This window comes from Cavia porcellus, unplaced genomic scaffold, assembly GCF_034190915.1.
Source record: "Cavia porcellus strain 051 isolate PalLab524CR breed Dunkin Hartley unplaced genomic scaffold, mCavPor4.1 scaffold_29, whole genome shotgun sequence".
In the NCBI taxonomy this organism is placed as follows: Eukaryota; Metazoa; Chordata; class Mammalia; order Rodentia; family Caviidae; genus Cavia; species Cavia porcellus.
Window position 1 is genome coordinate 14,762,511 of NW_026947512.1, and position 23,597 is coordinate 14,786,107.

The 23,597-nt window shown below is 34.9% G+C and overlaps 1 protein-coding gene across 7 annotated transcripts in view; it reads right to left on the minus strand.

Annotated features, from left to right (window-relative positions):
* Window positions 1-23,597, minus strand: part of Rgs7 (regulator of G protein signaling 7) — a 440,139-nt gene that overhangs the window by 11,361 nt on the left and 405,181 nt on the right. For 3 of the 7 annotated variants that reach the window (XM_063239887.1, XM_063239889.1, XM_063239886.1), the window contains 8 exons: window positions 22,758-22,856; window positions 21,616-21,677; window positions 20,532-20,642; window positions 15,652-15,777; window positions 11,094-11,280; window positions 7,892-7,981; window positions 6,275-6,328; window positions 5,347-5,427 (listed from right to left, as the gene is read on the minus strand). In XM_063239887.1, the coding sequence (XP_063095957.1) occupies window positions 5,353-5,427; window positions 6,275-6,328; window positions 7,892-7,981; window positions 11,094-11,280; window positions 15,652-15,777; window positions 20,532-20,642; window positions 21,616-21,677; window positions 22,758-22,856 (804 nt within the window). In that variant the 3' untranslated portion in view covers window positions 5,347-5,352. The remainder of the gene's footprint in view (window positions 1-5,346; window positions 5,428-6,274; window positions 6,329-7,891; window positions 7,982-11,093; window positions 11,281-15,651; window positions 15,778-20,531; window positions 20,643-21,615; window positions 21,678-22,757; window positions 22,857-23,597) is intronic. The other 4 variants (XM_063239888.1, XM_023567154.2, XM_023567158.2 and 1 more) reach the window with 2 other exon arrangements.

Genomic DNA, 23,597 nt, shown 5'->3' on the forward strand with positions numbered 1-23,597 from the left:
ACATCTCATACCAATCGATTTACATCATGCTTCGGGGAAACTAAAATTGTTTTCTCAGGCCGGTTATCACCACAACCAGTTGCAAAATATAAGACGAATAGCCACATCTGCCAACAGAACAATGATAAATGGGGTGAGTTTCAAGTCCATAACAGAGAAGGAGAAAATAGTTTATTTTTTTTTTTATCAGATTCAACTTTCTGTTTTGCTGGTAATATCTATTGGTGGGAAAGTCCAATGACAAGTTCATAAATTATTCTCTTGTAAGATGCTCTAAGAATTTTCTAACATAGTCTGTCTATATTAATATACCCCTGATTCCAATAGACAAAAGGGATAGAGTTTCATCAGAAAAGAATATGTAGAAAATCTTATGATGAATTCACAGGAGCATAGATAAAAAGTTAAAATCTTCCTTCTCATAGTTTTTACTTTTTAAATTTTTATTTATCTATTTTTTGGTGCCAGAAATTGAACTCAGGACCTTGAGCTTGCCAGGCAGGTGCCTGTGCCACCTTCTCAGTTTTTAATCTGCTCATCTGTTATGGCAGATATTTATATGAAGCAGACAATTTGATCTTGATAGTGGGTGTTTATGTAAATCGAGGATCTGACTTGCTCCCTGGAGGTCTTACTATGCTGTAACTACCTTGGTATAAATATGATGTAAAAAGTCATCTTTCCCAAGGTTTCTCTCTACTTCATTGATGTAGAAATTGACATCATAGGGAATGAAAGTAATACAGCCAATAGTTTTGTTTTGTTTGTGGTGCTGGGGATGGAACCAGGACCTCACATATGCTAAGCCAGAGCTGTACCACTGAGCTAGAGCCCCCAAACTAATACATGCTGATAAAGACTTAGCATAATGGTATACGAAGCAATGATATAATTATAACATGTGAGTTGGAACAAAGCTCCAGGTCACATTTTTTATTGCATTATTCATGTTGAGCAAATTCACTGGCAATAATACTTGCGCGTTGTTCCTAGGGTTACCATGGCTCAACAGAGTGGCTCCCAGTTTTCAATGTTGGTGGTTCTTTCACAAAAGAATTTAGCTTTAATAAAAACTAAGTTAAAAATCATTTAACCAGGGACTGGAAACAAACTCTAATGTGTTTTACAGTACCTTAAAAAAACAAGCTAAGCCTCCCAGAAACTGATTACAAGTCTTCACAGATTGAGGATCAGCTGGCAGGAGAGGCCAGTCATGAATGTCCATCACAAGTAGTTTTAGAAATTAGGAATACAAAGCCTGACTTGCACTGTACAGAGTAGGCTATTTTTCTCTCTGATGTGTGCTCAATGTGTTAGGGGAAAAGTTCAGGTAAAGGAGGGACATAAAAAAATAGATAAAGGCATCTCTCTTCTCTAAGTTCCAAGAAATTAAATTTTTATGAATATAAGAAAATCAGTATTTAACCTGAAGAATATTTACATACATAAATCTATAATAACAATATTAAAGGACAGCTTAAATGTTTGTCAACAGAGAATTAGAAAAAAATGTGTCATGCATGTATCCATTTAAAAGAATTTTGTGTGGTTAAAAAGGAGAATATGTGGAATAATATGAAACTGGCAAACATTTACATTGCATGATAAATGAATAAAGTATGCTTCAAAAGAATAGTCAAATATACTGTTATCTTATTTTTAAAATATTAACATATATTTGTAGAAAGTGGTAGCTGGAGCCATGTCTAAGTAGTGAGATTTTAGATGGAGAAACTGAGGGTCAGCAACTTAAACAATTTCTAAACATTCACACTGGAAGAAAGTATAAAACTTGTGCTCACTTCTGCAGCACACACGCTAAAAAAGAATGTGCAAAACTAGATCTGATACTTAAATGTGAACACATCAGACTTCCAGGCCTAGGCTCATTTTACCACATTTTTCTACTCAGATAAAATCTGCATAAGGCTATGTGAACTGGCAGCTCCATTATGAATTTGGATAAAGAACTTAATATCCTTTAATCAAAACAACATAGCAAAGAACTGAGTTTGTATCTTTCTCATTTTTAATACTTTAAGAACGTTACATGGGTCATATTACATTTTTCCTATTAATAGAGTTCAATACTGATTTGATCCTGAAAGAGCCAACGTCATCTTGCCCCTAATGTTCAATGAAGCAGGGTTGGAGGAGCAGGTAAGTGATACTGAGCTTGCCTAGCAAGTGTGAGGTCCTGGCTTCCATTCCAAGCTTTGGGGAAAAAAAACCCATAACAACAGTAACAACAATAACAACAACAAACCTCTCATGAGTGTAATTACCACTTCTCTTGGTAATTACACTGTGGTGTCTGGAAGGTAACTAAAAGCCTCAGAGCACTTTAGATATCAGCAGAAGGAATACTGTAGCCAAAAGGCTGTATTCACTTTACTGAATGTTCTAAAGGCTCTGCAGATAACTGTCTGTAGAAAAAGAAAAAGAACTATTCCACCAAAGAAGTTAAAATGGTGAATACCTTGGAGTTTGACAAAAACATTCTCTTACCATTCATTTCTATTTCTGTAGCCCCAATCCAGGCTGATTTAATTTCCTCCACACAGACTAAGAAGAGGAGTGTCATAAAGCTGGCGTGCCATTTATGAATTTTGAGTGAAGGCCCAGCTGATCAACCCTACTTCCCTGTTTCCCCCTTGTTTCTTATCTGTCAAAGTGCAAGGACTGGAAAAATGGTATTGGATTTGGTGGTGGTGAGAAAGGAACAAAACTGTTGTGATAATCAACAAACCTTTTAAACTTTGTCAAAACAGAATGAAGTCAACCTAATACAAATACCATCTAAAGGCATGAAAGGACACAGTAATCTTTGAAGGACAGACCTTATGAGTCTTCTTCAATGGCAAGGAAAATAAAGAAATAAAAGAGTAGGTCTCAGGAGATTAGACTTTTTTTAAGCCAGCAGCCAAAGTGAAGGCATTATAGAAATGTGAGTTATTCTTATCCCACCTGTTTTAGAGATAGTAGAAAAAATAAACGTAATCTGCAAAGAGTAATAGATCTGAAGTAAGAAAAATTTGCTTTTAGCCCTGGCTCTAACACTTACAAGCTGACTGGTATTGGTGATGTAGACTCTGCTCATTTCCTTCATTTGTTCATCTGTGAAAGTAAGGTAATTGCTGTGCTCCTAAGATTGTTATGCACATAAACAACAAAAAAAACCCAGCAAAGTAGAATGGATGTCCTTGGAATGCTGAAAATCTTATGCAACCCACAGCTACTTGTCATAAGTATGGTTGAATGTGTTTATTAATCTGAGTAAGTAACGGAAGTTCTAAAGGGTTGGAAGAGGTAGCTAGAAAATTTTCAGCTCTGGGATGAAACATTTCTATTACACAGTTTATTAAAATACTATTCTGGAAAATGTAAATAAACTCAGTAAAAGAGGCATAAATCTGAAATGGATTCAAGCTGAAGAAGAAGATATCATTGCGGTGCAGGGTTTATCCTGTATCAGAAGATTATCCAGGAGCAGCAAGGTCACTTGGGTAGAAAGAGAAAAAAAGTAGGAACAAAATAAATTTTGGGTCAGTATCATCTCCTTCACTATGTGATTTTGGGCAAATTACGTGCATCCTCTGACCTGTTAGTTGCTGAGCAAAATGTTAAAACAATGACATAATACCCACTTTGAAGGGTCAATAAATGGATTAAATTAAATTAGTCTAAACGATATAAAGTACTGGGACAGAGCTCAGTACATGACTGGTTCCCAATGAAAGTGAGCTAACTCATCCTCCAGTTCCTTTCATAGTGTGCACACTTGCTCATCCATATTTTCCCCATTGGGATAGAAAAATGTTTTTGGATATTGCCAGTCTGAGTCTCCCTATATCTCCCAGGACAACCTGAAAATAGGACTCTATTAAAATGTTTATATAAACTCCATCTTTTCCCATTATGTCTGATTATAACATACTCATAAATTCATCTTGTACTGAAGCTATTCTGCTGAACCCATACAGGTGCCTATTCAGTATATAAATACTTAGGATGCCTGAGACAGATGCCAGACCTAAAAATCATGATAACGTGGAAGAACATTCCAAAGAGAGCGTTGAGAGAATGTTTCTAATTTCCTTATTCCATGTCTTTGGAGTACAGTACACCAAAGCAAAATATTCAGTGGAAAAATGCCACTTTTTATTCCTGAATGGAAAAAGGTTAATGCATTCTGAAGTCTAGTTGAACATTTTTACAATGTATGTGTATGTATAAGGGGGTGGTGTGTGTGTGTGTGTGTGTGTGTGTGTGTGTGTGTGTGTGACTCACACTCTTTCTTGATTTTTTTTTAAGCAATTTTAACGGCATATCCTCTTTCAGAGTTTTTCCTTTCTTGGCTTACTGAAATACTGTCCTCCAGGTAAATGCTACTCTTTCTGGGAATTTGCACATTATATAGGGGTCTTTCTTCACCACCCTAACACCAAGCAGAGACAGTTAACCTTTTTTTATCCATTGTAACATTTTCTCTAAACCATTAGGTACCTTTTCATTTACACTTTATACCTTCTACATGTTCCCAAGATTTAGCAAAGTATTTAGAATGCAGTTGGTGCTTGCATGAATTTTGGTTAAGATGTGACTGATCAGTCCTGGCTTCCCTTTATTTTCCATTAATTCTCACTTAAAGTTTGCCTTATGTGACAAACAGTTGGAAAGTGAGTTTGATTTTGGTTAGTGTTAGAGAAAAGATAATTCTTTACTTCCCTATTCGATCTTTCCCAGGTTGTGTTACTATTTTAAGTATATCATAGAAACTTACATTATGGTCTCAAAAACAATAGTTTGTAAGCACTACACTAGAAAGTGATTCATTTGAAATAATTTTTAAATAATACACAGAGTACCTTGTAAAATTTCAGGGAAGTTTTTGACAGCCTCTTTCACTTTCCATGGTGACTTAGGAGACACATTTAAAGAAAATTCTATTTTAAAGGATGAAGGTTCTAGGAGAGCCAAGACTTTGTGAAGTTTATTGTATAATTAATTTCTGGAAACCCTCATTCTCCATCCCTTTAATTCATGCAGTCACATTGAATGTTCAAAGTATATAGTGCTGTTTGAAATACTCTGTGTACAGTCTCAATGGTAATTCAAAAGGAAAATGGAGTAACATTCCCCACCACAAAGAACCTTAAAGGAAACTGAAAGCAAAAACCATATCTTTGTTTCATCCACTTTGCTTATATTTTTACACACAGAACTCCACTTAACTGGCAATCACAGCAAAAGCCACAACACACACACACAGCAGCAGCATGGAGGTAACCACACAACTCAATGGACAATACAGACAAACTTGAGTATAAACCAAGATTTTTCTACCTCTTTTCATAACAGGTTAGTGCTGGCCCTCAGTGTTGGTGTACAGTTTTTATGGCATGGAAAAATAGGGATGTTTCTGCCCTACAAAAATAAATGTGTTGAAGGCTTTAGTTTGTGCTTATACAATGTCAGAAAGTTCCAAAGGCACTGGCACAATAACAAAAAATAAATAAATATATGAAAAAAAATCCCACGAACAAATATATATCACCAAAACACATGGCAAGATAATAAGAAAACTCTGATAGGAAAACAACTGGTTTCCTAGATGACTTATGCAACAGCTTTTGACATATTACTGACACATAAAGAATAAGAAGGCATGCTAGTGGGTCTTTGGTGGGACATTATCTTGTCATCAACCATCAGTCACATAAATTCTTTGGCTTTAAACTGCTCATTAGATCTTTTTTTTTCTCTGCAGAAGTAGAAAGCAGAGAAACTTCTTTGTCTTTAAACTTTTAAAGCTAAGGAAGGGTTAAGGGTAAAAGCATATACATGCATGCATTATCATTGATAAGAAAAAGGATACATGGAATAAAAACATAAATAATAATTTCTAAACCTTTATTTAATATATCATTATATACACTTACTTCTGACCCTTAATTTGACACATGGAGTTGTTCATGTGTGACATTTTTACCAGCTCTACAAAGGGTTGGGACAGAAAGGTAAGCAGGAAGCATGAAGTTCTGGATTTGAATAAAGGCAATTTTGACTTTTATTCTTTTTTCCAGTGCTGGGAATTGAACTGAGGTCCTCACACAGGCTAGGCAAGTGGTCTAGCTCTGAGTGACATCCCCAGTCCAGGGAAAAGATTTTTGCTGTTACATCAAAAAATTGCTAGATGAGCAATGGGGCTAGAAAACTGGGAAAATTTCATTCCACTTAATAATATGTAATTCCTCAACAAAATAAAACTTACCATATTCTGTGCAATTTTCTCAAAAGATGTTCTGCGATCCATTGAGTTTCCAGACTTACATGTAATAAGTTGGGGCAGGTGAAGGAAACAAGGGAAGATTTAAAAAAAAAAAAAAGAGCAAGAAAAACAGAGCAGAGAAAGATGGGGTGATGAATGATGTGACACTATATCCACAATGTAAATCAGGGGTCCCATGGAGGTGGGAGGGGTGACAAGGGCGGCCTCCTGGTACTGGATGTGGACTCTTTTGTGCTTTCATTTTTAACACCAAAACTTCTTGTTATGGGCAAACAAAATGGTATGATCGCCAGCAAAATCAAACTAAGCAAAAATAAAGTAGATAGGTGAAAAAAGTTTTTCTCCTGACCTTTGCAAAGCCTACCTATTTGAAAATGTAGTCGCATATCTTTAGAATTTCCTCATACTTTTCTCTTAGGGCTAGATTTCTGCTGATGACATCATCAATGTTGTAGATCTTTCTGATGGGTGGAGATTCCATTCAAGCTGTCCAGTAGTAAAGCCTCTATTTGTGGTTACTGAGCATTTGAAATCTGGCTAGAAATTTACGGATTTCTGATTAACTAAAATTTAAATGTAAAAAGCTCCCTGTAGCTTGTGGCTGCTGCACAAGACAGTGCAACCACAGAGTATCTATTTCCAGTTGCAAAGGAAATAGATTTTTTAAAAAACTCATTACCCTGAATGTTACATAAAATTATAATTTAGTCTCAAAATTTCAAGAAACTATGGTTTAAGCTGGGTGTAGTGGCACATGCCTATAATACCAGCACTGAGGGTGATGCAGGGGTATTGCTCAAGAGGCCAGCCTGGACTGCACAGGAAATTCAAGTCCAGCCTGCATTACAGAGCAAGACTCTGCCTCAAAAAAAAGTCTAAAAACAAAACAAAAAACACACTATTATAGATTTTTTAAACATTGAAACACAATGAATGATGCCGATATTTTGGTCACATTTTCCATATCCTATTAAACTGATCACATAAAGAGATACAGACAGTGAGACTTTGACCTTTGACTATATGAAATCTCACACAATTCTCCAAAAATGTGTCTGGGTACAATTTTTGGTGTATAAAATTCATCATATGGATATTAAGTAATTTGTGATACAAGTCAAATGAAAAATTCACATAGAAACATTACTGTATCCTGGCAGCTGTCTTTGAAACTGGATCTTACAAAAACAGGGTTTGTTTTCAGTTATGAATACACAATATAGCTTCTAAATAAAACCCTCTTTAAGGTTTTAACATTTTAATGTTTTGATACTGTTCTTGCTTCATTATGATGTTTTGATTTTCTTTAAAACTAGGTATACATAAGATTAACCTGAAACACGAAAAGAACATATAATAAACTTTGCAAAGCATGAACATCTGCAGAAACAAACAAAAAGCAAAAATAATAAAATAAGCAACCAATGAACAAAAAACAACTTAAATGACTCTTATAAAGTGAAATGTGTGTGGGGAGATAGGTTTTGAAGGATGTTCACTTACCATTTATTCAAGTACCGGGGCCTAGCCTCCATAATTAATCTATGTAATTATAACTGAGAACTAGGTAAGAACAAGAAAGTCACAAAGAACCAATACCTTTTTCTTTGCCTGTAGAAGTTCCTGATAGGCACTGGATCTTATAAAACGTGGGTATGAATCACTTTTCATCAACTTGTAAATATGCTCCTAAAAAGAGATGATGGTTGAGATGCTCTGTTATTGCTTCTCAGGGAAAATAAAATACCATGATAAGAACACCACATGTAGTGAAGAACAGCTCAAAAGCAGCTTGAAATAGCAACGGTGCCGCTGATGAGAATACCTTATGTTTACACCATGCTTAGATCTTCCAATTTGTTATTTCATTTATGGACCAATGTTTGAGGTGGTTTGGGAACCACTGAGGAGGAAATCATATCCAGGCCTTTGAAAAAGTAGAATTTTGTTTATTGGGATATTATGAAATAATTTCAAATCAAGTTATTGATTTATGTAGAACATTGGAGACTATAAATGAATCTGCTCTTTAAAAATGACTGTAGGCCAAAATGGATAACATGGGGTCAAGACTGAATCATCGTCCTGGTTACCCTGGGCTCCACACTTGCTGGGAGGCATAGACAGCCCAGAGGAATCCTCTCTTTGGTGCAAACTACATAGAGAATTGTCACCCACATCTCCTTTGGGTCAGAGCTCATTCTGAAAACAAATTTTGTGATATTTAATTGCTAACCCAAATTGTATTTGTACGTTTTCTTTTAAAAATTATGCAGCAAGCTGGACCTGATGGTGCACTCCTGTAACTCTATCACTCACAAGGCTGAGGCAGGAGGATAGCCACAAATTCAAGGCTAGCCTAGACTACCTAATGAGTTTTAATGCTAGTCTGGGCTACAGAGTGTGATCCTGTCTCAAAAAGAAAAAAAATCAAGCAGATTATGTAAATATTAAATCATTCATTCTTAATAAGTATGCAATGTTCTATTTATTTATTTAGGCAGAACTGGGATGTTACCCAGGGCCTCAAGGTTACTAGGCAAGCATTCTACCATTGAGCTACACCTCAGCCCATGTTCTATTTTAATGATGAATGTTTGCTGAAACAAAAACTAAACAAAGAAAAAAATGTATTCATTTGATTCAGTTTTGGTCTTGGGGAGATTGTCTAAAGTTTATGGCAGCTCAGGGAAACTGAAATGTTCCTTGGTCTTTCTAGACTACTGAAATCCCAGTTAAATGTAGACTTAGGAATATTTGAGCATGTACTGGATGTCCTAATTGCTTCTTATTTAGATAAAACATATATTTTAGGAAATGATTACATTTGTTTAAAACACCAGGAGAAATTTGAAGTTAACTGAAATCCACTCAATGACATTTAAACTTAAGCCTTAAGATCAAGCACAACTTTAACCTCTAAGGACATGGTAAACTTAGTTCTGCATCAAAATTGATTTGAAAAGTGAAAGAATATTTAGATTTGGAGATAAGCATTTTGGGATTGTGATCTGATATTGTCCAAGATCTACTACCTTCAAACAGTTCACATTCAGATCAGTTGGTTCATTTATCTGATTCTTAGTTTTCTAACATAAAAAACAACTCTTGTGACAATTAAAGGAATGAAAATAGTGGAGTTTGGGGTATGCACAGTAAGTACTTCAATATACTTGGTTACATGAAGGTCACTCTAGGAGCTGGTCCATTTTAGTTAATTTAGTACTTACAAAACCCTAAAGAGATTGCAAGGTGCTATTATATTTGGAGAACTGAGGTACTTGTAAGACCTTGCAAGCAGATTCAGATCAGAATAATCTCCAGAATCTGAGTTCTTTACTTACCTTGCATCTTTTCTCAAACAAATAACTGGTGTTATATCTTTGAAGGCAGGTTAAAAACATCCATAAAAACTGGAGTTAAATAATTAAGCTTAAATGAAAAAAATCCAAGCTGAAGGTCAAGTAGTAATGTTTTATGTATGGAAACTTTTTTTTCATTTTATTGAGGAGCCTGCTCAACTAGAATTTTTTTAGTGTCACAGACAGCAAAACAATGTTTTTGTAAAGACTTCGGGAAGGGCATGCAAACATTTTCCATACTGTAGACTCTAAAAAAAAAAAGCTTGACATGTTTATCTTCAATTCAAAGAAAGATAAATCAGAAGAGAAATGAGCAATAGGGCCTGAATGCTCATCTGCTTTCTGTCATGTGCCTTTGTAAAATGCAATTATTTCTCTATTCAAGACCATGGCTTAGCTACAGGGAATGGCTGGTTGTCTGGTTAGCTGTTATAATCTGCGTTTATTTTCTATACAGTGGCTCACTGTTTTCAGCCAAAGTCAAGAAGGAATGTGTTTCCCAATAAGAAATAGGAATGATATTTGTGTACACCCTTCTCTTCCATCCATATTTTATGTTTAGAAATGGTGTTATTAAGAATAAGATACTTTCAGAATTAAAATGTTTCTAATATGCCCACATTTAAAAGCTAACATTAACATATCATTAGGAAATACTATTCCCCTCTTTACAAGCTTGTTTTTCTCTATAGCACCAAATTATCTTTTCTTTTCCTGTTTTTTGGTGAGGAGAAGGGTACCGGGAATTGAACTCAGGACCTCATGCAAGCAGAGGCAGAAGGAATCACTGAGCTAAATACCCAGCCCAACACCAGTATTTTTCTCAGAAAAAGATATCTTAATGGTTTTCTAAGAAAGAAGTTAAGCTTCTGTTTAAGAAAAGAACACTGAAAATTTGTCTTAGAAACTTAAAATATATTACCTTTATTATTTCTATACATTCAAAAACTTAATTTAAAAAATTAACACATTCCTGAATTTAGGTTTTTTTTTTTCATTTTTTCAGCAGAGGAAAAACCTGATTTGAGTTTGACTGAACTTAATGCTAGTTGAGTTATGAAAATTCAAAATAATGCATAATTTAGGAAAGTCAGAATATTAGAATTCACATATCAAAGTGCACACACTAGGGTGGCACCCTTGTTAGAGTTTGCTTGAATACTGCATGCCAAACATGGGAAAAAACACAGTAAAAGTTTTCAAATATTTAGTATGTTCCTTTACGAAATCTCATGCAAAAAACTATTTAAATTTATGGAATTTTTAAAGGTTTTAGAAATCTATTGAAGTGAGTTTGCTTTTTTCTTAGATGAGTTATTTTATATACAGTTACTACCCAAACTGAAAATTTTACAAGTATCTGCTATATGCAAATGAAAATAAAATGTCAATTTCAGAGTTGTCCACATCTCTGGAGTCCCTCAGTGTCACACACCTACCTGAGCATCTTCAAACGTGTATCGTCCGGGTTCCTTTACATTGTGTGTCGTTTTGTCATAACTCTTAGAATCCAAATTAATGGCACTGGGGGCCCCTGGAGCCAGGAATTCTTGCCATATTTCTTGAACTCGCGAGGGCACTTCTCGAATGGGCCTTTTCTTCAGGTCTTCCACTGCCAGCCAGAACCTGTGCAGAATGCGACAAGAAGTGTTCACTTTGAAGGGCCAGGATCTGAAACCCTTCTCGTATTTCCTGATTGCACTGTTCATGAATCACAAAAGCAAACTTACTTTTCCTGACGGCTGTGGTATCAGGTCTGTGCTGGCTTTCTCTCCAAGTGTATTCAAAGATAAACTAATTCTATGGAAATTAATATTGAAAACTGTCTCTTTCAAATGGTTGTTATTAAAAACAATCTGCCAGATCCCTGATACTATACAATCTTAATTTGATGGAAGTAAAGTGGTACTGTTAGAAAATCACTTATTAGGAAGAGGAATAGAAAAAATTTCACAGCATGGGCACAGAGTTTCTAATGGGGGTATAAAGTAGTGGATTCTAACACATTCTTTGGATATTTTGTCCATCTGAGCAATGATGACTGGTACAGAAAGGCATTTCTGCTCTACTGGGTAAGGGGATTACCATGAAGCTTTCCTGGAGATTAAAGATGCCTATGCACAAAATCAGAAAATGCCCTACCTGGACAAAGCAGGGCAGTTATTTTAAGCAATTTATAGTAACTGAAGTATAATAAATGACAAATGTAGCAAGCTTTTGCATACATTTATTTGAAAGGCTTGAAAAGCAAAGGTATCACAGCATTTCATAAGCTATGGAAAAAATATACATGGACTTCTGCACACATATTTGCATAGAGAATATATACACTAACAGAACACAAGAGTACTTTGCTTTATAAACAGCAACATACAGAAGTGATCCAGATACAGGGTGAAATTTTAAATAACAAAAACTTATTACAGTAGAAGACATATTGCTTTTAATAGTCCACAAAACATGCCCTATTGCTTTTATCCTGTCCTACTTGCCACTTTCTGGAGCTGTTATGAAAGTCCTCTTTCCTGCCCACTATGAGATATGAGCACAAATGCATTGCATGCTATTGTGCAGTGCATTCCGGTGGGAAGCCTGGCTTGTGAAAACATTCCAGTGTATTATCACCTACCTTATTCACTGGACCTAGCACTATGTGACATCTGCTTCTTCCCAATGTCAAAATGACCAGGAATGATAAATGTTTTGAATTGATTCACAACATTGAGGCAGTCATCACAGCACAACTAAAGACAATCAAATAACAGGGCTTCCAGAACTGCTTCAAAAAGTGCCAAGTTGGTGGGGATTTAGCTCAGTGGCCCAAGCTCAGCGGTACAAGTGGCAAGCACAAAGTTGTGAGTTTGATTCCTGGTACTCCCCCACCCAAAAGTGACAAGAATGATAGGATATGTGTGTTTGAAGTGAGGGGGCTTTTCAGGGGATTAGTGGCACTGCTTCGTTTATTATAATGAATTAAAAAATTTAAACACTACATTTTTCGATCATACTATAAATACTAAGAAGGTGCCACATCACCATAAATTTAAATAACATGCTTAATCTTTTAAAAAATGACTAAGTTTTATCATTTTGGTTAGATTTAGAAATAATATTGAAAGGATGGATGCAGATATTTTGATAATTTGTAATAGAAATAATGTGTGACAAAGGAATTGTGAGGGTCCTTACTAGGTATGATCCTAAGTAGGCTAAATGTTGTTGCCACGTGCCATGCAAAAGAAAGCCACCAGAACAGCATATGCTGTGACCTGATCCACTGTGTTTACCAGATCTGGCACTATGTAACTTTTGGCTCTTCCCCAAAGCTAAAATGACTGTGAAAGGTAAATATTTTGACTCAGCTCAGACATGGAGGCAGCCATGCAGAAGCAAAGTGTGCACACTCTCCTGTCTCTGTCCGAATTTCTTTCCTGTTCTGTTTTTTCCCCCTGATCCTTCTCATCATCAGCTCTCAGCTTCTTGGAAGTCAATTCTCCTAGATTGTCTTTGCTGATCTCCACACTAAGGCACTCCTCTGGACGTCTACCTAAACTTTCATCATTTTGTGTTTCTTGTCTGCATCTGCTACAAGGCTGTAATTAAAAGAAAATCCAGAGCCATTATGTTTAACTGGCTACATGTCTCTGTAAGGCTCATGATTTGTTATTTCCTTGTCATGATTCTCATGGTGTCAGAATCTTTACAAAAATTTAGAGAATGACAGGAAAATCCATCCTCCTATTCACTAAAATGCCAAAAAATCATGTATCTGCTTAAATTTTTATGCTTTTCACTTAATCACTAGTGATTCAATTTCAGTGTGAAAAATACAGATCATAATCATCATAGGGAATTTGTACCTTTACATAATGTATTTTGATTCCTCTTTTTCTTCTTAATTTCCTTTCCTCTCTTCAACCCCTTTTCCCTCCCTATTTACAAAGGTTTGTTTCTGTTTTATCATTTTTTTCTTTCCCCTTCTTTCCTTCTTTCTCCTTTTAAATTCCTCTTTACTTGTGAACAGTTGCTTCCTATTTCACAATATCTATTGTACATTTTGGTCCTTATTTACTCTTTCAGATTCTCACACCAGAAAGACAACGCAATATTTACATGTGTGTCTGATTTATTTCATTGAAGAATATGTTCTCAAGGTGCGTCCATTTATGTAGAAATGTCTTGAGGTTATTCAGAGCATTACAGTATACAAACAACAAACTCACAGAGAGAGAGAAACAAGGGAAACTATACCTTTCACAACAGCATCCAAAAAAGGGGGAAGAAATACTTAAGAACTGATCTAACAAAATAAAAATTACAGTACTCTAAAAAGAAGATCAAAGAGGAAAACAATGCCTTGCTCATAGATAGGAAGCACCAACTTACTGAAAATGCTCATATTGCCAAAATTTTAATATAGATTTAATGCAATCTCTACCAAATACTGCTAGAATACCTCACAGAACTAAAGAAAATATTCCTAAAATTCATTTGGAACAGGAAGAGACTTAGAATAGCAAAAATAATTCTTTGCAACAAAGTCATCACACTCTCTCATTTGAAATTATACTATGAAGCTACTGTGATAAAAACAGCATGGTACTGGCAAAAACAAAATAATGAAAAAACAGACCAGAGAATCAACAGAACAGATTACAAGATGCAGAAACAACTCCAAACCTACTCAGTCACCTTATATTTGACAAATGCGCTAAACATATTCACTGGAAGAAAGATAGTCTCATTAATAAATGGTGCTAGAAAAACTGGCTTTCCACATGTTGAAGACTAAAATTGGACCCCCATGTCTATTACCTTGCACTAAACTAAAATCAATATGGATCAAAGATCTAAATATTAAAACAGAAACAGTAAATCTGGTATAAGATAGAATAGGCAAAACTCTTAAAGCTATAGGTGTAAGCAAGTATTTCATGAACAAAACCCCAATCATATGGGAATTAAACAAAGCTTCTATAAACTTGAAACAGAATAGGAAACTTCATGTCAACAATGCATGATATATATATAAAAAAGAACACCTGTAGAAACTAAACTCATCCAGGTAATATTTGTGGTTATCTTGCCTTTTCCTTGATGAATCTCTCAACCTTTCGCATATTGCTGAATTATTTGGTGTTGGTATCTGTTTAATCTCCTGAAATTAATATGATAATGCCTGGTGATGTTTAGTTCTGATGAAAACAAATGAATGACCTTTCTATAAATGAATTTCACAGGATTCTGTAAGTCATGGAAAGGTAAAAATAGAGTATCAGATTTCAAAAGAATAATGAATGAAAGAGCTAATGGAAAAAGTTTCATGTAGGGAAAAATTATCACTCACTTAGGTGATCTCACACAGAGCTATTAAAATCCACCCACGTGTATTACATTAATGAAATGCTGTTTCCAGATGTACCTTAAATTAGGATATTCCAAAAATAGATAAGGATGTTTATAACAGATGGGTAGAAGTTGTGTCTTGGCCTCATTAGCAGCTCAGTATAGTACTGCTCCCAACTGTCCTGTGGCTGTATTTAAAATTACAAAATAAATAAAGGGCCCCTAGAGTTTTGTCTAAAGATATTTGATTAACGTATCCATTCTCTTCTGTTACTCATTTGCAAAGAGACAAACAAAGTTAATATTGACAGACAGGTGATATTTTACTTTTTACAACTGGCCATTCTCCAACTTGACAAACATTGGTATAAGAATTAAACTTCTTTATGGAGTTCTTTTCAAAAGTACTAAAGTAGTATAGCTAAAAAAATTCAGAGGTAGTATGAAAATAAATTTTTTTTTTAAAGAACTGATGTTGTTGAACACTTTTTTTGGCTATCTTGTATCTTTCAGTTAGGTGGCAGAAATTCAGTGGGTCCATAATATCAGGATGTTGGCAGATGATTAACGCCTCTGTTCAATCTAAAATATCTAGACACATCATAGATAGTGTCTCTCTAGCTTGTATAGGAACAAAATATTATATCTTACCTTAAATTTTCTGAGCTGAATTCTGACTCTAGAAATTTAAGAAATTGTTCTCTCCCAACTGGGTCTTTCAAGGCCTCATCCATGCCAAAACCCCATCGTTTTACCCTTTGTTGGCTTGGTTCTTTGCTAAAGGAGATAAAATAAAGCCCATATATTACTTTCAGTATAATTCTTACTTTGTTACTACATTTCCCTTCAAAATCATATATGTCCTAAAGTTTCCATCTTTTACTTATTTTTAAGAAAAAAAATCACTGATTTTTTGTCAAATTATAATAATAAATAAATAATAATATTTATTGCTCATTGTTTGTTGACTTATTTGATATCTATTGATTTATACATATATTGATCATTAGATGCTAAGTAGTGCAGATAAAATATCTTTTAGGTTTTAGTACTAATTTTGAGACATAAATACTATTATTCTGATTGTACAGATAAGAAAACTGAGGCACAAAAACAATTATAATTTTCCAGTGTCAGATAAACAATCAAGAACAGAGATTCAGGCATTCTGACCCAGAGCTTCATTTCTTGTCTTTTTCCTTTTTTTTTAATTGGTACTGGGGATTGAACTCATGACTGCCTGCTTGCAAGGCCGGCGCTTATGCTGCTGAGCTAAATCCCCAGCCCTGGAGCTTCATTTCTTGATCATTATTTGCTGCAGTATCATGGTAGCGTGTCCTATTAGGGAAAATTTAATGGCAACAAAAAGGCCTTGGTACTAATTTATGACTGCTACAATGAATGTGACCTAATCCTTGCTGATTAATGACATTGTGAGGATTGAGTTTACTTATTTGTAAAATGTGTAACTTGTGGTTGAAGAGTCCTGGGCTTATGGCGTGTTGAAGCTCACGGCTGCCTATCCATAAATGTAATCTAGAGAACTTCTACAGAGACATGATTGCTGTTTGCTTCTGTCAATGTTGTTGCTATGATGCTTCCCTTACCTAGCTCATTAAAAACCTAGCAATCCTACATTATAAGTTGTCCCCCTAAGCCAGTCAGTTCCTTGTCAGTTTTTCATAGTGTTTATGGTAAATTCAAATAGTCATTTAATTGAATTTACAGACATACTTGCATTGGGCTTAAGTAACTATAGATTTAGCATTCATTTTATGTGAATGTATAGACATTTGTGACTGTATGAATTTTCAGAGAAGCTAACAGTAATGAACTAAATTTCAAGAACTGAAGATCTGAATATTAATACATTTTGAAACATGAGCTGTCTGTAACCTTGGTCACCATAATTTCATTCTCAATTTCTATGATGTCAATTTTTCTTTTAGATTTCAACATATGAGTTCAACTCATATGTTTCAACTCATAGTTTCAACTCATATGTTAAAATCTAAAAGCTTATTCCACTTGAATGGTGACTTCCAATTTCACCCATGTTGTCATAAATTAGAGAATTCCATCTTTTTATGTCTGAATAGTACTCTATCAACAATGAAAATATTAATACAAAAGCAAATGATGATGGTTTGAAAATCATTATCTTGACTTCTGGGAGAACATGGCAGATAGATAACAGCAGCTATGGAGGCTCTCTGAGATTGCAGCTTAGAATCCAGGAATGGTGTGGTGTAAGGAGTCCTAAGCAAGGGGAGATATACCCTGCCAACCCAGGAATGAACTACGCTGAGAGAAACCAACTGGAAATGCAATCCCGGTGCTATAACAGGAACAGATAAAATCTCAGCACAGAAGCTGGAAGCCCTGCCTCTGGAAATCGTGATATGAATTTCCTGCCACCGCGGCTGTGTCTGAATCAGCATAGCAGGGAGAGACGCAAAAGCTCTGAGAGCGGGAATCGGTGAACGGAGTTGAGAGCGGGACTGGCGGGGAGCCCTGCGTTGACCTGTGGTGAGTGAAAAGAATGGGGACCCTTCCATAGACTAGGAGGCTCCAAAAGAGGACATTCTGGGACAGGACAGACTAATTGGAATAGGACGCTGCAGTGACTTTAGTCACATATTCCCCTCTCAAGCAGGATTGGTGGGGAGTGCTTGGCCTGGGTGATGCCGCTGACTAAGACCCAGTGGGCTAGCCCAAACCAGGTCCCAGTGCCTGGTGGTGCACCCAAGCAGTGGAGCCTTCACTAGGTTGACCTGGAGGGGTGGGCCCAGCAGAGGCTGCCCAGGTCTGTGTCTCCTTAGTACACTACAGTGGGCGGGAACATCTAGCCGACGGATTCAAACAAACTGTAACCAACAAAGTAAAGAATTGGGCCTCATATATTCGCTTGTATGGAAGGAACAAAAAGTATGGGAAGAGGAAGCAACAAGAAAAGGCCCTCAGTTCCCAATCCTGAGAACACTGATCAAGGAAAGGTAAATGCAAAGGGGAATGAGGACAGAAAACATGCAATATCAGGCACGGCACCAATAGACATAAAACCATATCTCCGGAGCCTCATAGACAAGTTCAAAAGTGAAGTATTTAATGAAATAAAGCAAGATATAAGTAGAATAGTTAGAGAAATGCTAAGCACTGCCCAAGAAAAAAACAGATGGTAGAATGGAACAACAGAAAAAAAGGGGATAATTGCTTGATGGAGAAAATAGAGAAAACAATACGTGAAGCAGGTTCAAAGAGATTACCAGGAAACTAAAAAGTCTATTGAAAGCTGGTATAACAGCTTGAAAGAAACCAAGGATAGATTATCTGAACTGGAGGGCAGATTTGTAATGTGGGAGCATGAAATGAAAAACTTCTTAAAAATAACAAGAAAACAAATAGCAATAATACAAAGGCTAATAATACAAAGATGATAAGAGGATCTATAGTTTAAGAATTAAGAACATAAAAGAAGAAATAGGGACACAAACAATTGAACTACAAAAGCTACTCACAGAAATAATCTAGGAGAATTTCCCTAATTTAGCAAAAGGTAAAGATACTCAGATGTATGAGGCATACAGGACCCCAGCCACCTACAACCCAAACAGAGCTACACCCAGGCATATAATAATCAAAATTCCAGAAATCCAATATAAGAACAGAATATTAAAAGCCGTCAGAGACAAGAAACAGATCACTTACAAGGGAACACCCATCAGAATTACAGCAGACTTCTCAGTAAAAACCATCAAATCACGAAGAGCATGGGGGGAAATAATTCAAACTTTGAAAGATAATAACCTCCAGCCAAGATTGATATATCTTGCACAACTGTCCCTAGAAATTGATGGAAAAACAAGGTGCTTCCAGGATAAAGAGGAATTAGGGGAATTTGCAACCACCAATTCTACTCTACAGAGATTACTGTGGGATATTCTAAAAATGAAAAATACCAAGATTCCAGAAACAGTGGCAGAGAGGCCACAATGAATGAGGCAGAAAGCGAAATGAAGAAGACAAAGTGACAACTAATGACAGAAAAAGAGCTCAACAGAAATGAGGCAGAGAAAGTTGGATGGTAGGAACAGCTATTTTGGAGAAAACAAGACATCATAATAGCTAGTGATGATTTAATATCATCTTGTTTTAAAGTCCCATCAAGCTCTTGTTCTTCTGTCTCCATTGGTCTTAACATGTTGCATCTTATTGGATTTTATTATATGTGATAATATAAGCAAAAACTTTTATAGACAAGGATATTATACAGAAACTTTTGTTCATTTTCTGTTAGTTGATTCTAAATACCCTGTAATACTGTCATTCTGTTGAATGGTTTTACATTGTCTTGATATGTTTGATGCTACAGTATACGAAGTTATACTCAAAGATTTCAAGGAAAGAGACACTATCGTAACTACTTTTATGTTGGGATATCTTGTGGTGAAACACTATTTTGCTTAAATGGTTATGTTTTGACCTGTGCTGTTTTGTTGTTATGTCCTCTTTTATCTCAATTTCCTTTTATTATTATTTACTTTTTTATTTTTACCCTTTTAATTAAGGGAAAAATAAAAAATAGCAGGATATATTATCGTAACCCACTTTGATTGCCTATTAACTTGATTTGAAACCTTGTGTTGCTCTCACCATCTTGTTTTGACTGATTTTCCTCTATTCTCTTTTGCTTGATAGTACCAAGTTCAAAAGTATAGGCAACAACTGTGAAGACAGTAAGATTCATTATGACGCCCATTCTGGTTGACTATTATCTTCTTTTGAAGTCCTGTAATGTCTCCAATGTTTTGGTTTTATTGGTTTTGTTCTTTGCTGTTTTGTTCAATTTTATTATAACTGATGATATAGGCAATTCTTTTTAAGATAGCAAGAGGCAGTAAGGTAACCATTGTTATCACCTAGTATTTTGTTTTTACATTATGTATTATGTCCATCCTTTTGATTTGACTGACTCTATTCTGTTATGTCACATTTGGTTTTACTCTCTTCAAAAAAAAAGTAATAACAACTGTGGGAGTAATAAAATCCAAAATGTGTAATTGTCATTGTACAAAAGAGAGGAAGAGAAAGTGCTCTCAAGGATGTAACTGCATGTATATTTAAGTGTGTAAGATAGATAACCATATTACTGAGTTTTGCTGGATCATTGAACAGAACTGTTTGCAGTCTCACTGTTTGAAAGTCCATTTTTTATGCTTTAATTTTGTAACTTGAACAACTATTTCTAAGATGACAATATGTAATCTATTAACTAGTGATTTCCTACTGTTTATTTTTTTCTGAAATTCTGTATAATTTGTACCCTTTTTCTGTTTTTTTTTCCTTTTTCTCCTTAAATAAAATTTAAAAAAAAAGAAAATCATTATCTTGAAAAGAATATTATACCATGGGCCTATTTAGATAAAGGGGTAAAATCATTTTTTCAATTCATTATCTACAAGATTCTTCTCAGTAAACTCAAGTCTCCAAAATAAATGATACATTTGGGAGGAAAAGAAAATGCCACTTACCTTGCTTCAAGTTCCCAGAAAGTAGTGTCATCAGACAGCCATGGGTTGGATGGATCAGGTGGCACAAGAAATGGGTCATATTCTACATATTGTTCCGTATAACTTAGTAGACTAGGGAGGAAGAAAAATTCTGCCTTTTTAGTTTTCTGTCTGAAGATATGCCCAGGCAAAATCATGGAAACAATATAAAAATGTCTGGCTAAGGGACTACTCGTTTATAGAATAAAACACAATGGAAAAATTTCACGTTTCAATAGCACACATGAAGCAACTTATTGCACTTTTGGTAGACAGATGTGATTAAAGATTTCATCTCTCCATGAAAGTCAAAACAAGGCCACAGGCAGGCTGTATGTAAAGCTGATAGGGTCAAGTTTTGTCCTTAGTAAAACAGTTCATTCACAGGAGAACTGATTTTCACCAACTTGAAGAAGGAATTAAAAAGGATTTTATTTTGTTGTAAGTGTTTATGGGATTAGATAAAACAGAAATTACTGATTTAAAAAATTTTTTAAAAATCTGTATTTTATTACAAAAGTTAGGAGGACACAAAGATGTGGGAGAGGTAGGACATGGCACTGTCCCGAAGTGAAAAATATGAATGCCATTAAGAACAGATTTAAGTGAAGAAAAGGCAATTTGAAAAATCTGAGTTTAATTCAAATGCTAAAAACATTCAATAACAGAGTAGACTGCAAATGTTAAAACAAATTTACAAATATTCTCCAAGTTGCTTAAAACATAACCAGTTATATTAAGTTTCACTTCTTCTATCAAGAATGAAAGGAATTATTTCCTGGGGTCACCGTCTGTATTTTATTTTTGGTTGCACAAGGACCAAACCTCTAGGGAATTAAAACAATAATGAACACACTGTCCCTAAAGTATAATACACTGTCCCTAAACTATAACAGAAGAGTATGCTGAAAGATTTCTTAAGCGCTAAAAGGCAAAATAAAATTATATACTTATAGTGCTCCAATTATTTATTCCAATTCCTGTCTCTCAACAGTTTTCTTACCATTTTTAACCAACATATCTTATGACAAATGTAAAAATTTATAATGACATCTTGAATACTTACCTATCAGCAACTTTTGACATTTTTAACCGATGTCTGTCCAACTGTATTTGCCAGTATTTTATCTGAAAAATTACAGAAAATGTAAGGAAGGACATCTCAATTCTCATCTCTAAATTCTGATTAAAATATGTTTGAATATAACATAACCAGTGTGTTTATAGATTAGTAATGAGTGTGACTATTCTGGTTACTTTAACAAGATGGAATTTTATTTCAAAAGTGTTCTGAAAATTTTAAACATTTTATTATTGTGAATAAACAAATGCAGAATTAATTTCCTTACAAATATTTAATTCAAAAATAAATGTATTTTTTATTTGCTCTTATAATTTTAAAATAAATCCCACCTCCTGGCTACTATCCCAAGAAAGCATCAATGATTTGTGTTTTGAGAGTATTTTACCAAGTCATGACATAGGTAGGCTCATGTGCATACAAACAGACATGGAAAGCTTTTAACAACTTTCTAAATTACGTGTCCTTCATGGTGAATACAGATATAGCAGAAAAGTACATATTACACTCTTAATAAACCACAGTACAATAAAATGTTGGGAGGCAAAAAAGCTCAACAATTAAACCAATCAAGAGATATAACTATTATTTGATATGACACCTAAGTGTTTGCTTTGCAATATTTCTTGGAGTCAAAGTATTGATCAATGATTTGGAAAAAAAATTTTTTTCAAATCCATTTTGTTTCAAACATAAGAGAAAAGAAACAAAGAAGAAAAAAGTTACAATGAAATTTCAAATCATGTCAATCAGGGAGCATCAATAGTATATACATAGCACATTGTCATCCCCAAATCAATTGGAAAAATGATTTTTAAAAAAGTAATATTTGACCAGTGTTGATAGAAAAAAATTCCAAAAGGTTTAAGGAAATCAGCACTGTAGTAAGAAGAATAAGCACTTTTTTGTGATAATCATATTATATCATTAGCTATGAAAAACAGATTTACAGAATGGGTTTAACTTTTTGGCTTCTAATTGGCACAACTTACCTGAGAATATTTCAACTGAGACAGCTGACCATACACATTACCTTTGAAAATATCCACTATTCACGTTCACTATCTGGTGTTCATAGCTGTTTCTTTGCAAACCTTTAACAAAGGGCATTCTATAGGTGGACCCACCTGTTGGTGTAGCTCGTCTTCTGTAGGAGGTTTAGTTTCTGGTGTGGGTGTGTGGGTAGGACTGTGACTTCTAACATCATTTTGTAAACCATAGACAGACTATATTAAAATAAAACAATATATTAGGTCAAAATACCATTTGAAGTGACAAACTTTTATACTGTCCTGAAAGTAAATCTGTACTGTATATTCAACATGTAACTCCAAGTTTATTTGATGAAGATTCTTACCAAAATCCAAAGGGCATTGCTATAATAAATATAATATGCAAGTATAAAATAGAAGCACAGCTCTTTAAAAATATGTGGTGCATTATAAGCTTGAACAGGATAATTGACTACAAGTAAAAAATATGCTCAGAGCACTAAACTGGGGGTGACAAGGTTAAGTAACATTTAATAATTATGGATTGCAAAGTAAAATAGAGGTGGATAGAAAGTAGCATAGCAATTTAATAACCCAAAGGAAGATAAATATAAACCAATCACCACATAAGACTGTACTCTGGCACTACCCAGAATAAGTAGGTTAACACTTCTGATTTGGGTTCTGATGGCATGAACCAAGGGCCCCATGGTGTTCTGACTCTCTTCTTGACACTGGGCTGTGTACAACACTAGTCCTGTGACTGAGTACATCTGTAAACATTGGAGACTACAAAGCCTTCACAGGTCTTTGGGATTCTTGATGCGTATGGCTTCTTTATTAATTTGCTCCCAAGACAAAACTTACTATTTAAGAAGACTCTTTTTAAAGAAAGACCCATTGTTTTTTAAGTATAAGGAAGGCTGAGGGAAGACAAAACCAAGATCAGCTGAGCAGAGAAGGCAACTGTCTTTT